The sequence below is a fragment of the Pelobates fuscus genome, unplaced genomic scaffold, assembly GCF_036172605.1.
Source record: "Pelobates fuscus isolate aPelFus1 unplaced genomic scaffold, aPelFus1.pri H_1, whole genome shotgun sequence".
In the NCBI taxonomy this organism is placed as follows: Eukaryota; Metazoa; Chordata; class Amphibia; order Anura; family Pelobatidae; genus Pelobates; species Pelobates fuscus.
This window is the reverse complement of record NW_026961990.1, coordinates 45,688-63,319: the sequence shown is the minus strand read 5'-3', so window position 1 is coordinate 63,319 and position 17,632 is coordinate 45,688. Positions and strand designations below refer to the sequence as shown.

At 46.8% G+C, this 17,632-nt stretch overlaps 1 protein-coding gene across 1 annotated transcript in view; it reads right to left on the bottom strand.

The window, feature by feature from the left end:
- LOC134585304 (E3 ubiquitin-protein ligase RNF213-like) overlaps positions 1 to 17,632 on the bottom strand; it is an 86,227-nt gene that overhangs the window by 57,320 nt on the left and 11,275 nt on the right. The window contains exons 3-4 of the mRNA XM_063440724.1: positions 16,973 to 17,166; positions 6,823 to 7,103 (exon numbers count right to left, since the gene is read on the bottom strand). Coding sequence (XP_063296794.1) covers positions 6,823 to 7,103; positions 16,973 to 17,166 — 475 coding nt within the window. The remainder of the gene's footprint in view (positions 1 to 6,822; positions 7,104 to 16,972; positions 17,167 to 17,632) is intronic.

Here is a 17,632-nt window from a genome sequence, read left to right as displayed (position 1 = left end):
GGTTTCAAATCCCTCGAACATTCCGCCAACTGCCAACAGGAACTAATAGATTTCAAATAGGGCAGAGAAGAGCGGTTAAAAACAAACTGCTCCAAATTGCTCACTTCACTGGCAGTTGCCATCTTCAAACGGTCGTATTTTAAAAACTATAAATCCTACAGTGAAGAGCTTTATATTGTGAGAATCACAAGACCCAGACCTACATTTTGATGTATAGTATGTCTCTGAGATATTAACAATGAAGGCACAGTCGCAGTTTAGAAATTGCCCTTCAAATGTGAGCTTTGCAGAGTGGAGTTTCAATGAATGCCAATGGACGGCGTGAGTTGCAAACAAATGGTCATATTGTGAAAACTATCAGGACTATGGCTTAGCTGTGGACATTTTTAGTGGCAGCAGGGATAGCTGAACGTTTTGATATAAGATTTGTGTAGGTGGGCCTGAAAATGAGGGAGTGGTGGCAGTTTAGAAATCATGTCCTGATTTTTCAGCTTTTGCCAGCTCACACTCTAGCTTTGCCATTCATTCCTATGGGACAAATTTCACCACAAGAACGACGATATTCCGAGAACCATTCGGCGAAATGTTCCACAAAGTAATAGCAATCCGATCGGGAACAATCTGCACATTTTGGTATATTTTTTTCTATGTAGTGTAAAAACTGTGGGAGGAGTTAGGGTGGCAAATTTGGCTATAATAATAATAATAACTAGAAAAGCTACAATTTCTGAGGAAATTGTGTGAAGTGTTCTTGCCTCCACCAGTAGTCTACAACTGGAGTGGGTGGAGCAACTGTTATTATTTATTTATATAGCACATTTAATTGGAACGTGGTTGCCCAAAGTGCTTCACAGTTACATTAAAACATACATTTATAAAAACATTAGCAGGTGTACAAAAGGCCCTGTCTATGACATCACGTGCTGCTGCAGCCTGGCACAGGTCAGAGTATTTTTGCGGTTGCCATCTTCAAACGGTCGTATTTAAAAAAAAAAAAAAAACTATAAATCCTACAGCGAAGAGCTTTATATTGTGAGAATCACAAGACCCAGACCTACATTTTGATGTATAGTATGTCTCTGAGATATTAACAATGAAGGCACAGTCGCAGTTTGGAAATTGCCCTTCAAATGTGAGCTTTGCAGAGTGGAGTTTCAATGAATGTCAATGGACGGCGTGAGTTGCAAACAAATGGTCATATTGTGAAAACTATAAGGACTATGGCTTAGCCGTGGACATTTCTAGTGGCAGCAGGGATAGCTGAACGTTTTGATATAAGATTTGTGTAGGTGGGCCTGAAAATGAGGGAGTGGTGGCAGTTTAGAAATCATGTCCTGATTTTTCAGCTTTTGCCAGCTCCCACTCTAGCTTTGCTATTCATTCCTATGGGACAAATTTCGCCACAAGAACGACGATATTCCGAGAACCATTCGGCGAAACGTTCCACAAAGTAATAGCAATCCGATCGGGAACAATCTGCACGTTTTGGTATATTTTTGTCTATGTGGTGTAAAAACTGTGGGAGGAGTTAGGGTGGCAAATTTGGCTATAATAAGAATAAGAATAATAACTAGAAAAGCTACAATTTCTGGGGAAATTGTGTGAAGTGTTCTTGCCTCCACCAGTAGTCTACAACTGGAGTGGGCGTAGTAACTGTTATTATTTATATAGCACATTTAATTGCAACGTTGTTGCCCAAAGTGCTTCACAGTTACATTAAAACATACAGTTATAAAAACATTAGCAGGTGCAAAAGGCCCTGTTTATGACATCACTTGCTGCTGCAGCTTGGCACAGGTCAGAGTATTTTTGCGGTTGCCATCTTCAAACGGTCATATTTTAAAAAACTATAAATCCTACAGTGAAGAGCTTTATATTGTGAGAATCACAAGACCCAGACCTACATTTTCCTGTATAGTATGTCTCTGAGATATTAACAATGAAGGCACAGTCGCAGTTTAGAAATTGCCCTTCAAATGTGAGCTTTGCAGAGTAAAGTTTCAATGAATGTCAATGGACTGTGTGAGTTGCAAACAAATGGTCATATTGTGAAAACTATAAGGACTATGGCTTAGCTGTGGACATTTCTAGTGGCAGCAGGGATAGCTGAACGTTTTGATATAAGATTTGTGTAGGTGGGCCTGAAAATGAGGGAGTGGTGGCAGTTTAGAAATCATGTCCTGATTTTTCAGCTTTTGCCAGCTCCCACTCTAGCTTTGCTATTCATTCCTATGGGACAAATTTCGCCACAAGAACGACGATATTCCGAGAACCATTCGCCGAAACGTTCCACAAAGTAATAGCAATCCGATCGGGAACAATCTGCACGTTTTGGTATATTTTTGTCTATGTGGTGTAAAAACTGTGGGAGGAGTTAGGGTGGCAAATTTGGCTATAATAAGAATAAGAATAATAACTAGAAAAGCTACAATTTCTGGGGAAATTGTGTGAAGTGTTCTTGCCTCCACCAGTAGTCTACAACTGGAGTGGGCGGAGTAACTGTTATTATTTATATAGCACATTTAATTGCAATGTTGTTGCCCAAAGTGCTTCACAGTTACATTAAAACATACAGTTATAAAAACATTAGCAGGTGCAAAAGGCCCTGTTTATGACATCACTTGCTGCTGCAGCTTGGCACAGGTCAGAGTATTTTTGCGGTTGCCATCTTCAAACGGTCGTATTTTAAAAACTATAAATCCTACAGTGAAGAGCTTTATATTGTGAAATTCACAAGACCCAGACCTACATTTTGATGTATAGTATGTCTCCCACTCTAGCTTTGCCATTCATTCCTATGGGACAAATTTTGCCACAAGAACGACGATATTCCGAGAACCATTCGGCGAAACGTTCCACAAAGTAATAGCAATCCGATCGGGAACAATCTGCACGTTTTGGTATATTTTTGTCTATGTAGTGTAAAAACTGTGGGAGGAGTTAGGGTGGCAAATTTGGCTATAATAATAATAATATATATGTGAGAGAACAGTAAGTGGTCTTACTATGCAAGAGCACTTAATAATATATATGTGAGATAACAGTAAGTGGTCTTGCTATGCAAGAACACTTAATAATAATAATCTATGACTATGACTCTTTTATGATCTTATGTTCCAAGGTCCCCCACATTAATGTTATCTGGTCCTCTTTCTTGTATAATATTTTTAACCACACCACTTTTACATCTGCCATGGGTACTAAAGTGTTTATTCTGTTTTTATAAACAATGTATGACACCTTTTCATGTCCCAAGGTCTCTTACATTTATTTTATCTGATCCTCTTTCTCTTATACTTTTAATCACACCTTTTTTTACACTTGCCCAGAGTTTTTATTCTGTATCTTTTTAATTTTTACTAAGTTCCATTCTCTTAGTACTGTTATTTTATGTTTTAGTTATATTCCTTTTTACTCTCACTTCTAGTTTCTTTCAGGCATGTATTTCTTCATTTTTACTACATTCCCCATGATTCTATGGGGTAGAAGGAGGATCCTGTTGTCCTTTCCTCTTGCCAGCCTCCTCCCTTTGTTTCCTCTCAGTTCAGGTACTAAGTGTTTCCTATCTCCATGACAACGTGAACCAGCCAGTCATGTGACATAGGTCATTTCTGTCATCCCCACCATAAGGCCAGCCCTCCCTTACCCCCTGCACTACAATACCGTGTAGGGATGGTCTCCATGGCAACGCGACCCCAGTTGATCATGTGGTTTGGGTTGGGGTTGCCATTTTGTTTGTTTGTTTTTTCTATTTTTTTTATAAAGATGGAATTTTTTTTTTAATTCCCTCTTCTTTTACTTTTGTTCACCTAAAAATGCTTGTTTTCAGCAGGGAGACATCTCTTCCATCTACCCATCCCCTATAGTAGGGATTTAGGTACTCCATCCACACTTTTGACATAGGTATAATTAAGCCAGCGGCAGCCATGTTGGTGTCCCCAATTAACATAATTTGGCAGCCATCTTGGTGCCCTTCTTAAAACGAACACATCTCTTCTTTTATCTTCCCCAATTTTAAGATTTATGTTTATCCATTTGATAATTTATACCCATTTTATGTCCCCCTCCCATCTACACTGTATTATTGCTTGCTTTAATACGTTTTAATATGTTTTCTGTATCACATGATTGATGATGTCACTAATTGTAATGATGTAATCAATTGTATCTGCTATTTAAACAGGATAGGCCTCTAATGCTGTAACACTTTGATAAAGCCTCTTTGCAGCAGAAACACGTTAGTGTAATAGATCTGCACCACAAGGATACCCATTCTCCTGATATATATATTTTTTAATACCATTAAGTTCTTTTGAGTGCTGCTATCTTGTGAAAATATAAAACGCTATCAGTTGGATGTGATGGCAAGAAACAAATCTGATTTTAATAAAATGTTTGGACTGAGCAATAAAATGTGTCCCTTTCTTCATTTTAGGCTTGGGGGAATTCTAATATACTGCCATGGTTAGCCAGGAAATGTATTAGATATTAGCTATTGTGATGAACTGAATCTCGTCACGGTGCTTGGAGGCCCTGCTGGCCAGCCTCTTGCCAAAAGACTATGGGCCAAGTCAACGACTGTAAAGACACATATTTTATTCCCCCTGGTTTGGCACTTTCCCTAGAACCGAACACTAGCTCCCTGGCGGCCGTTCGCATGGACCAAAACCGCAAATAGACTTTCGGGGGACTTAGCCACGTATGCCCTGGAACTATTTTCGGCATGAAAACTTCACGGTTCCTGGTCGGTCGCCAGCGGCACTTAGCTGTGATTCTATGGAACCGTTTTGGGCATGGGACTATGCGTGCAGTCAGTAAAAACTATGACTTCCAGGAAATTCCTAAACCCCTGAACTGATCTGGGTGATATGTTGGTCACCTAGATTAGGGCTATCAGGGGATATAAGTTTTGTGGGGATTTTATGTGTTTTAAGTTATTTCGGGGGTTTTGTAAAAATGTATGTTTTTTTGGTGTTTGGAGATAATTGAGTTTAGTATAGTGCTTGACTCAATTATATCCTAAGTAAAGGGGAAGGCTTATTGTATTGTATATTGGAGTGTCATGCATTGTAACACTGTTATTATTGGTCTGTGACTTTGTAACAGAGTTCCCCACAAGGTCCATGTGGGAGTGTCCCTTGCATGGGGATTGTCATAAAAGGCCAAGTGTGGCACCATTAAAATCAATTCCTCTTCACCCTCAACATAGAGCCTCGTCTCATGTGTGGCGGGGACAGCTATATTCACTCTGGGGATTGTATACTCCTTCACATAATCACTAGTGTAGCGGACTGGGTCCTATAACAGAGTATGCTCCAGTTTCCTGGAGGGGGCTGATGGTTCACCTCCTGCCCAGTGATTATGGTCCCAGAAAGATGGGACCCTTTAAGTACAATGGCTGGGATTCATGGGATGTTGAATGGCACTACTGGCCCTTTAAGAACCATCTGGGGACATACTGTGGAGTTACTGGGTGGCCACCATTTCATGTATCAGAGGCACATGGTGAGAACAATGGATGAAGCACATGGTGAGAACAATGGATGGCGGCCATTTTAACTCACAGACACTGTTTTGACTTTTCTACACGGTGCCATCTCGCCGGTATTTGGTGCACAAAGACATTGTGTAGTAGTTTTAAACTACACAACAGGGGACACATTATACAGTAATTATTTTTTATATAATCTGTATATGTTCTGCGGAATCTGCATTAAACTGTATCTTCCAAACTACTGAACAGATCTGGGTGAATTTTGGATATGTGGTTCACCCAGATCCCCCGGTTTTATATGGTGTTATTGCATGTTTTGGGGTCCCTGTGATATGTTTTATAAAACTGTATTTCTCTGTCTGTGATAATTATATTACCCATTATGTCAGTAATCATATCACAGGCAGAGGGGAGGATTTTGTGTGGGAGTGTCTGTGTGTATTGTACGTATTGATTGGTTGCTCTGTAAAACCCTGTGGGCAGTACTATGTTTGTGGATTGGGAGTAAAAGAGGCTGTATGTGCCAGTACAGTCAGTTCTACTCCAGATACTGTGTGTCGTCCAGTGATTGGGAAAGGTGATGGGATACTATGGGACTTTATTGCTGATTGTGCTGGATATTCTCTTGGATTTATTACTTGTTCCTGCATTCTCTGGATATATTGGTGGAGTTAAGCTGTGAGAAATCAGCTCTCCGCTACAACTAGCTCTTGTAAAAACTGTTCCTGTTATACTCTCTGGAGTAGGAGAGGTTCACCCACTGGAAGCTGCTGCGGTTTGGGGAGTCTATGGTGCTGATGGTGTCTGGTGGAGTGCTTGGAGTCCTCAGTGAGCACTAGGAGTATTGATTTGCGGAGACACCCGGTCGGGGTGACAGGTGGTCCATCACAGCTATATAGCAGTTTTTAGTTTTTTGTGTGGCAATTTATCATGGCAGCATCAAGCCCCCTCCCTTCTCAGAATTCATCTGATCTTTATAACTTGAGGAGTAGGCTTTATATGACAGTTAATTTAATTTCCTGTCCTATCAGCTTAGGGGAAAGCCAACTTATATGTGATGCTGCAAAGTAAAATTGCCAGATGAAGAACACTGCAGTAAGCAAGTGATCAATTCTATTTTCTTTCCATGTGGACATTTTCAATAAATGCAAACTGTCATCTTGCCATCTTATGTGTGTCTGAATATCATTACATTTCTTCATAATATTACCAAATTACAAATAATCTGGGGGGTTTAAGATTCTGCCACTGAATAGGCTAAAATATAAATGAGTCCAGAATGAAGACACCTAAGAAGATTAGTATAATAAGATAAAACACCATATTACCTGGTGTTTTTCAAATCCATGAGATTTCCATATTTTGGGTTTTTCTGCAAACACCCTGGGCTCTGCATGCACAATATAAAACTGTAATAGCTGATTAAAAAACCTTGAAAGACTGTTGGCATCACACATTGAAAGAGCCTTGAAGATCTTATCAAGCATGACATTTCCTGCCATTTGTTTTGCTTGAAATAAATATGAAAATTTGTCTGTCCACCATTGTATTAACTTAGTTGCCATGTTTTTGGTTTCTTTCATGCAAACGTCATCGTATTGATGCCACTCTGGAAAAGAAAGCATAAGCTGAATGTTAAAAATGTAATACAATTAGAACCAATTAATTTGCGTTGATACAGCATACTGTTGTGGTGCCAGTGGTACCCAGGCCCCATCCAGTCAAACACTGTCTGAAACCCTTTATAAACTTTCTCTCAACACCTGCTGTGTGAGGCAAATGCAGTTCTTTCAATCTAAATTCAAGGGGGGTCACCAGGATCCATTGCATTCCAAAAATAATACATGCACCTTCTCCCTGTCTGAAATTGCAGATAGAACATACCTTGGTGGTCACATCATGGCAACTCGCCAAAGGGCAGATGCTGTGTTTTCTATGTTTCCTGTATGCAAAATACTGTCAGGAACCGAGAAGAGCCTGCCGGAACGCGTCTCGGAGAGTTATCTGCCGGGAGGCCAGTCTCGGAGAGTTATCTGCCGGGAGGCCAGTCTCCGAGAGCCATCTGCCGGGAGGCCAGTCTCCGAGAGCCATCTGCCGGGAGGCCAGTCTCCGAGAGCCATCTGCCGGGAGGCCAGTCTCCGAGAGCCATCTGCCGGGAGGCCAGTCTCCGAGAGCCATCTGCCGGGAGGCCAGTCTCCGAGAGCCATCTGCCGGGAGGCCAGTCTCCGAGAGCCATCTGCCGGGAGGCCAGTCTCCGAGAGCCATCTGCCGGGAGGCCAGTCTCCGAGAGCCATCTGCCGGGAGGCCAGTCTCCGAGAGCCATCTGCCGGGAGGCCAGTCTCCGAGAGCCGTCTGCCGGGAGGCCAGTCTCCGAGAGCCGTCTGCCGGGAGGCCAGTCTCTAAGAGCCAGCAGCCGGGAGGCCAGTCTCTAAGAGCCAGCAGCCGGGAGGCCAGTCTCTAAGAGCCAGCAGCCGGGAGGCCAGTCTCCGAGAGCCGTCTGCCGGGAGGCCAGTCTCCGAGAGCCGTCTGCCGGGAGGCCAGTCTCCGAGAGCCGTCTGCCGGGAGGCCAGTCTCCGAGAGCCGTCTGCCGGGAGGCCAGTCTCCGAGAGCCGTCTGCCGGGAGGCCAGTCTCCGAGAGCCGTCTGCCGGGAGGCCAGTCTCCGAGAGCCGTCTGCCGGGAGGCCAGTCTCCGAGAGCCGTCTGCCGGGAGGCCAGTCTCCGAGAGCCGTCTGCCGGGAGGCCAGTCTCCGAGAGCCGTCTGCCGGGAGGCCAGTCTCGGAGAGCCGTCTGCCGGGAGGCCAGTCTCGGAGAGCCGTCTGCCGGGAGGCCAGTCTCGGAGAGCCGTCTGCCGGGAGGCCAGTCTCGGAGAGCCGTCTGCCGGGAGGCCAGTCTCGGAGAGCCGTCTGCCGGGAGGCCAGTCTCGGAGAGCCGTCTGCCGGGAGGCCAGTCTCGGAGAGCCGTCTGCCGGGAGGCCAGTCTCGGAGAGCCGTCTGCCGGGAGGCCAGTCTCGGAGAGCCGTCTGCCGGGAGGCCAGTCTCGGAGAGCCGTCTGCCGGGAGGCCAGTCTCGGAGAGCCGTCTGCCGGGAGGCCAGTCTCGGAGAGCCGTCTGCCGGGAGGCCAGTCTCGGAGAGCCGTCTGCCGGGAGGCCAGTCTCGGAGAGCCGTCTGCCGGGAGGCCAGTCTCGGAGAGCCGTCTGCCGGGAGGCCAGTCTCGGAGAGCCGTCTGCCGGGAGGCCAGTCTCGGAGAGCCGTCTGCCGGGAGGCCAGTCTAGGAGAGCCGTCTGCCGGGAGGCCAGTCTAGGAGAGCCGTCTGCCGGGAGGCCAGTCTAGGAGAGCCGTCTGCCGGGAGGCTAGAGCCATCTGCCGGGAGGCCAGTATCGGAGAGCCGTCTGCCGGCAGGCTAGTATCGGAGAGCCGTCTGCCGGCAGGCTAGAGCCGTCTGCCGGGAGGCCAGTATCGGAGAGCCGTCTGCTGGGAGGCCAGTATCGGAGAGCCGTCTGCCGGGAGGCCAGTCTCCGAGAGCCATCTGCCGGGAGGCCAGTCTCCGAGAGCCGTCTGCCGGGAGGCCAGTCTCCGAGAGCCGTCTGCCGGGAGGCCAGTCTCCGAGAGCCGTCTGCCGGGAGGCCAGTCTCCGAGAGCCGTCTGCCGGGAGGCCAGTCTCCGAGAGCTGTCTGCCGGGAGGCCAGTCTCCGAGAGCCACCTGCCGGGAGGCCAGTCTCCGAGAGCCACCTGCCGGGAGGCCAATCTCGGAGAGCCACCTGTCGGGAGGCCAGTCTCGGAGAGCCGTCTGCCGGGAGGCCAGTCTCGGAGAGCCGTCTGCCGGGAGGCCAGTCTTAGAGAGCTGTCTGCTGAGAGTCAGTTTCAGAGAGCTATCTACTGGGAGGCTAGTCTCAGAGAACTATCTACTGGGAGGCCATTATCAGAGAGCTATCTACAGGGTGGTAAGTCTCAGAGAGCTATCTGCTTAGAGGCTAGTCTCAGAGAGCTATCTGCTTGGTGGCAAGTTTTAGAGAGCTATCTGCTGAGAGGCTAGTCTCAGAGAGCTATCTGCTTGGTGGCAAGTTTTAGAGAGCTATCTGCTGGGAGGCTAGTCTCAGAGAGATATCTGCTGGAAGGCCAGTCTCAGAGAAATATCTGCTGGAAGGCTAGTCTCAGACAGCTATCTGCTGGGAGGCCATTATCAGAGAGCAATCTACTGGGTGGCAAGTCTCATTGAGCTATCTGCCGAGAGGCCAGTCTCAAAGAGCTATCTGCCGAGAGGCCAGTCTCAAAGAGCTATCTGCCGAGAGACCAGTCTCAAAGAGCTATCTGCCGAGAGGCCAGTCTCAAAGAGCTATCTGCGGGGAGGAAAGTCTTAGACAGCAATCCGCTGGGTGGCAAGTCTCAGATAGCTGAGAGGCCAGTCTCAGAGAGCAATCTGCTGGGAAACAAGTCTCAGAGAGCTATTTACTGGGTGGCAAGTCTCACTGAGCTATCTGCCGAGAGGCCAGTCTCAAAGAGCTATCTGCCGAGAGGCCAGTCTCAAAGAGCTATCTGCTGGGAGGCAAGTTTTAGAGAGCAATCCGCTGGGTGGCAAGTCTCAGATAGCTATCTGCTGAGAGGCCAGTCTCAGAGAGCTACCTGTTAAGAGGCCAGTCTCAGAGAGCTATCTGCTGGGACACAAGTCTCAGAGAGCTACCTGCTGTGAGGCAAGTCTCAGACAACTGTCTGTCTGCAAGCTTTTATGACAGTGGTCCACAATATATCACCATACCACTTCAAAGAGCACTCCATGCTATTCTTCCCTGATCTATCCAGAGCAACACTGGTCTGGCATAGGTCCATGCGACCAATAACCGCGGAGCTCGCTACAAACAACATAACTTACAAATAGGGTACTTCGAGAGGCCTCCTGATATCCCGCGATTCTGGGACTTTGAACGTTTTTCAGGCCTCAGAGATACACTACTGACACTTGGGCTGTCTACCACATTAGAGTGTCTATTACCTACAGCACACCCAGCACAACCGCCAACCTGGGATGCCGCTAGCGTTCACCCATTCATGCCTGCTGCACAATGGGGACACTCATCGATTTATTGAACAACCCACCTGCGCTTTTACCATTATTGCTTTATCTCATTTTGTTATGCATAACTAGTTTATATTTACTTTTGTTTGACTTCACCAGACAAGATAAGCTATGTTGAGTGTCCTATGGGGCACGACTCATTTATATTTCTCCTGCTGGCTTGGGGGTTCACCTCCTCGTACACCTGCCCCCCTCCCTCACTTACCTCTGTTTTGAGCCTGTTATCTAGTCCTAACTATGTGGGGGTTAGCCTCTTGTATAGTTTATTTTACATGGTGTATATGCCATACTACATCTCTCTTGTGAAAAGAGGCACATAGCCTTGACTGCCCCTTTACAGCTATGTTCATTTAACATTCCCCTCAAGGGTAGCAGGCTCAGTTCATGCTAGATATTGTTACACATATTTTATAATTTACTTATACATAAAACCCATAATCCTGTTGCTTTTACTGATACTACTCATGGCAAGCCACTGCTGATTTGTACTTTGTTCTTGATTTTATGACCGTATATTGCCTGTACCTTTTGTGAATTGAGAATAAAAGAAAGATTGCCAAAAAAAATAAAAATAATAAAAACTGTAGTAAGTTCAGGAATTGCTCAACAATGGGAAACAGTTATTGTTATTTTTGTTGACTAAAACCCTGAATTGAGTAGACTATTGCAGCACTTAAATCACTGACATAAAAAGAGAAAGTAAAGATTACCGTAGGTTACTTTCTTTCTATCAACACATGTTCATACAGCGCTATCTAAACATACTTTAATATTTCAATACTTCATTAAATAGCCTATCTATTCAAAGAACCAATAATACACTTTTCTGCGTCTGTATGTTGTACTCCATCTCTACTCATTCTTCCCTCCACAGGCCTGTAATGGCCTGGTATTTAATGACTGGTGAGAATAGCATTAACCAGGAAGAGAAATGGAAAGGGAAATGTAATATTTTTAAAATGTTTTTTCTGGATTCTGGTTTTCTGGACCCTATACGTTACATTGGATTCACATAGGATTCTGATGCACACAGATGCAGCACTGCACAAATCAGCATTTTCGCATACAGTTACATTAGCTCAATACATTTCTATGGTGAAGCGTTCGGTAACTTCATACAGAGCTACAGGAAGCCCATCTAGGGGCTGGATAAGTGTCCTTATGGACAAATGTAAATGCTGCTTTTTTTCTCAGAACTTCCTTACTCTCAGAATTTACAATTGTTAAACATTAAACGAACACTATAGGGTCAGGAACACAAACGTGTATTCCAGACCCTATAGTGTTAAAAACACATTTAGGGTCCCTGCCCCCCTGCCCTTTGCTTCCCTTGAATATTAAGAAAACTTACCTTATTTAACCCCCGTTCTATCTCCTTGGTTGACATCATCAAAATTGATGATGTTAACCAATCACAATGCTTTCGCATAGGAATGCATTGGATTTCCTGAGATAGTCAATTCTGCTGATCTTAGCCAAGGAGGCAGGGCAGGGCCAAACACCGCCCTAGTCAACCAGCATCCCCTCATAGAGATGCATTGAATCAATGCATATCTATGGGGAGCATTCAGCGTCTCAATGCAGAGCATGGAGACACTGAATGGCAGTGCTGCACACTGTGCACCAATGACCAGGAAGCACCTCTAGTGGCTTCTATGAAAAGGCAGTGTTTACATTAAAAAGCCTGCAGGACAGGGCTGCCCCCTGTCACCTCTTCTGTTCGTCCTAGCTTTAGAACCCCTACTACAAGGGCTACATAAACACCCCGACACTCAGGGAGTACATATCAGGGCCGGCCCTGATCCATACCTATATAGGGGTAGGCATCATTCGGCACTCCAGATTTTGTGGACTACATCTCTCTAATTGTAACGGACCGTTTCAGCAAAAAAGGGGAAAAATCCGTTTAGGCGATAATCCCCTTTTTGAGAGACAGGCACAGCTACTGCAGAACACCAAACTCCCGAACTGGATACAAGATAACACTCCGAACTGGAACAGCTGAACAAGAAAAGCATACAATCTGCTTACACTCCTGGCAGTCAGCTTACAATCCAATTCCCCCCAAGAACGAGACGACACTTCATTTTGAGGGTTAAACAGGAACTCTCGACTGGCTCATCCAGCCTGGCTTTTATTTCCAACTCACACATACAGGCCACACCCAGGGGGAGGCATAAAAGAACCAATGACATAGATGTTACCTCCCACACATCCCCTCCCCTTAGTGTGACACATAATCCCATTATGCATACAGTGTAAAATATACTTTTACACAACTTTCATAACTTTAAAACCATACATCACATTCACATAAAAATACATATCCACAATCAATCCATTCAGGGGAACAACATATTAAAAAATGGCATGAATCCGACCAGGGGTTCAAAAGTTACTAAAAGTATCTTTTGTTCCTTTCTGGCTGGCAGAAAAACATCCCCACAATGCACCCTGGTTTCCTCCCTTCTGCCCTGGAGTTAATTGGAGAAGTAATCCAATTATCCAGGACTAGAGGCAGACTCCATTAACCACATGGTTGCAACACGACATAAAACACTTTAAAATTCATAAAGTCACATTTACACATAACACACAGACATTTCACCTATCCCCAGATAGCTGGGATCTGCACGCACAAAACTACCGAATAGCGCGCAGATCCTACTCACACAGTACAATTGCCATGGAGCTAAAGTCTTTCCCATAGTCTTTCATTATATGAATAGGCTCCATGGTATAGCTATCTGGGGTATCACATTCCCATAAAGTCTGGTCCATAGTCCAAAGGCAAGAGGCAGGCAAGCAGCCCCCTCCAAGGACACGTGGCGAGGTCGGTTTCGCCACACTTCTCCCCTTTTCCAAATAGACTAACAGGGTATCTGACCTCCTGCCGGTCAGTGCCCTGGTTAGTCCAGCAGCCCACCCACAAAACAGAAACAGCAGTACAGCCCACCCACAATAAACGGTTACTACACCTGGGTAAGGGAGAATCTGGTCCATGTCCAGGTGCCTTACCACGGCTGTGTGGGGGACTGGTAGGCTGCCTTGGTGGGTTGCTGAGGGGGCAGAGACCAGCGGTACTCTGTCCTGGTGCCCGCACTACCACGGGAGTAGTCTGGTTGGAGCCTGGTTGCTGGAGACTGACTGTCTCCCCTTTAGGTGCATAGCTCGGCTGCCGGAGGGAGAGACCGACTGTCTCCCCTTTGGATACACCGCTCTGTGGCTGGGGGACAGGACCGACCGTCCCTACCCCTTGTGCTGTAAGTGCAGAGACTACGGTCCCATCTGCACAGTTGTGGGGCTTAACATCTCCCCTTGGTGGGTTAGGCTGCCGTTGGAGAGAGGGTGTAACAAGCTCCTCTCTCTGGACGGTGAACTGCCGCTGGGGAGAGGGGTTAGCAGGCTCCTCTCCCTGCCACTCTCTCTGCTGGTGGAAAGGGAGACCAGCTGTCTCCCCTTTCATTCTCTTGTCCTGCTGCTGGGGTGCGAGACTGACTGTCTCTGCTCCCTGCAGGACACACTGCCGCTGGGGAGGATGGACGACACCATCAGCTCCCTGGGGTACACACTGCCGCTGGGGAGGAAGGACGGCACCATCAGCTCCCTGGGGTACACACTGCCGCTTGGGAGGAAGGACGGCACCTTCTGCTCCCTGGGTTACACACTGCCGCTGGGGAGGAAGGACTGCACCTTCTGCTCCCTGGGACACACACTGCCGCTGGGGAGGACGGACGACACCATCAGCTCCCTGGGGTACACACTGCCACTGGGGAGGAAGGACTACACCTTTTGCTCCCTGGGGTACACACTGCCGCTGGGGAGGAAGGACTACACCTTCTGCTCCCTGGGGTACACACTGCCGCTGGGGAGGAAGGACTACACCTTCTGCTCCCTGGGGTACACACTGCCGCTGGGGAGGAAGGACTACACCTTCTGCTCCCTGGGGTACACACTGCCGCTGGGGAGGAAGGACTACACCTTCTGCTCCCTGGGGTACACACTGCCGCTGGGGAGGAAGAACTGCACCTTCTGCTCCCTGGGACACACACTGCCGCTGGGGAGGACGGACGACACCATCAGCTCCCTGGGGTACACACTGCCGCTGGGGAGGAAGGACTGCACCTTCTGCTCCCTGGGGTACACACTGCCGCTGGGGAGCAAGGACTACACCTTCTGCTCCCTGGGGTACACACTGCCGCTGGGGAGGAAGGACTACACTTTCTGCTCCCTGGGGTACACACTGCCGCTGGGGAGGAAGAACTACACCTTCTGCTCCCTGGGGTACACACTGCCGCTGGGGAGGAAGGACTGCACCTTCTGCTCCCTGGGACACACACTGCCGCTGGGGAGGACGGACGACACCATCAGCTCCCTGGGGTACACACTGCCGCTGGGGAGGAAGGACTGCACCTTCTGCTCCCTGGGACACACACTGCTGCTGGGGAGGACGGACGACACCATCAGCTCCCTGGGGTACACACTGCCGCTGGGGAGGAAGGACTGTACCTTCTGCTCCCTGGGACACACACTGCTGCTGGGGAGGAAGGACGGTACCTTCTGCTCCCTGGGGTACACACTGCCGCTGGGGAGGAAGGACGGCACCTTCTGCTCCCTGGGTTACACACTGCCGCTGGGGAGGACGGACGACACCATCAGCTCCCTGGGGTACACACTGCCGCTGGGGAGGAAGGACGATACCTTCTGCTCCCTGGGGGACACACTGCCGCTGGGGAGGACGGACGACACCATCAGCTCCCTGGGGTACACACTGCCTTCAGCTACCTGGGATTCCTTTTTGGCCAAATCTACTAGGGATTGCAGGTACTCTCCTACTAGTTTCCTGGCGAGCTGCACGTCTCTCTCCGGGGGGTTGAGTCCATAGCCAGACAGCACCTCATTGACCTCTCTGTCCAACTCCTCCTGAGTGTAGTCATATGCCATGCTTGCTCTGCTGAAGTTGATTCTTTTGTAGATAGGGTCGCTGTACGGGTACTAGCGTTGCCCTCAATTTGTAATCCACGGAAATGGTGTTTCCTGTAGCTGTCCTTCTGGCTGTAGGAACGATCCCGCCGCTTGCCACCAATTGTAACGGACCGTTTCAGCAAAAAAGGGGAAAAATCCGTTTAGGCGATAATCCCCTTTTTGAGAGACAGGCACAGCTACTGCAGAACACCAAACTCCCGAACTGGATACAAGATAACACTCCGAACTGGAACAGCTGAACAAGAAAAGCATACAATCCGCTTACACTCCTGGCAGTCAGCTTACAATCCAATTCCCCCCAAGAACGAGACGACACTTCATTTTGAGGGGAGATAGCTGCAGCCTGCGGTGCTTATGGTGTCTGGTGGAGTGCTTGGAGTCCTCTGGAAGCGCTAGGAGCATCCATCAACGGAGGGTACTCGGTCGGAGTACACGGAGATCCGTTACAGTAGGCACCCAGACCACTTCAGCTAATTGAAGTAGACTGGGTGCTGTGTCCCTTTTGCACCTAGTGCTGCAATGTAAAACATTGCCGTTCCAGAGAACTGCAATGTCTACATTGCAGCACTAAGTCTGCCCACAATGGCTGTGTACCAGACAGCCACTAGAGGGCGTCCGGAATCGTAGCGGACCTTTGGGACGCTCTGCATGAAGACCTCCAGCATCAGATTTTTCCCCATAGAAAATCGGTAGTGCAAGGAATACAGCTTTGTATTCCTGGCACTACAGTATCCCTTTAATGCTCCCACAACCATCATGCTGGCAAAGAATATATTTGGCGTGCCGATGGCTGTCTACCGCTTATATACGTTCTTTGTACACACAGTTCACCAAACAGTCACATGATTTAAAGGGACACTCCACTCACCATAACAACTTCACTGCAATGACGTTGTTCTGGTGTTAAAAGTAGTAATTTAACGTAAAGCGATTTGAGCTGTGCTAGATCATTAGTTGTTAAATCCCAGAAGTGTGCTTGCTAAATTAATATTTGATGTTAAAAGGAATTTTTAGAGTTCACAGCCCATAGTACTGCCGGCAAGCAGAGGATGATAGACGTGGTAGTGATTTATCCAAAATATTAATGTACATATTTTATCTTCATCTACAAGTGGTCTTTTTTGTTCAATAAACTTTTTGGAGTCAAAAGGGCTACTTCACCTGATGTTCTCACTACTGTTCTTTTTTAGTAAATTACTTTTTCAATAGCTTTCTTAGATATAGTCTTTAAACACAGTACAGTAACTACCCATGATGACCAGTTAACCAATTTTAGAAACTCCCAGCAATTAAAAGCAGTTATATTTTGTCTAGTTTTCACCCATTCGAAGAATAACATGAAAATACTCAAGCATAGCCCACTGGGTATGATTTAAAGATGTTAATAACTGGCTAAAAAGGGTTACAATAAGAACATCTTACCTCTTTCACTAACATATGCCGAACGAATGAAGAGACAACGATTTACATTTTCTGAGCTTCGAACATATATGTACTCATACTCCACATCACCGTTTGAACGAATCACTAAATATTTATATGGTATGTATGTATCCAGGTTTTCTTTATGAATTCTAACGTGGCCTTCCATCAGACTCCCAAGATCATCAATGTCCCTTCAAATTGAAGAAAAAAGTAGATTAACCAAATAAATGGGAATAGATGAAATTTCCTTAATTTTGTTTTATTAAATTACCTAAACATTAATTGGCTGAGAGAATCAACTGATCAGTCATTTCATTTCAGATAAGTTTCAGACAGTTAATTATAGGGACACTCCAGACTTCCATGCATGTTACAGTACAGTTAGTTATACTGCGTGGGTTTATATTATTAAAGGAAAGGGATTTAGGGGTGATTATTTCTGATGACTTAAAGGTAGGCAGACAATGTAATAGAGCAGCAGGAAATGCTAGCAGAATGCTTGGTTGTATAGGGAGAGGTATTAGCAGTAGAAAGAGGGAAGTGCTCATGCCATTGTACAGGACACTGGTGAGACCTCACTTGGAGTACTGTACACAGTACTGGAGACCCTATCTTCAGAAGGATATTGATACCTTAGAGAGAGTTCAAAGAAGGGCT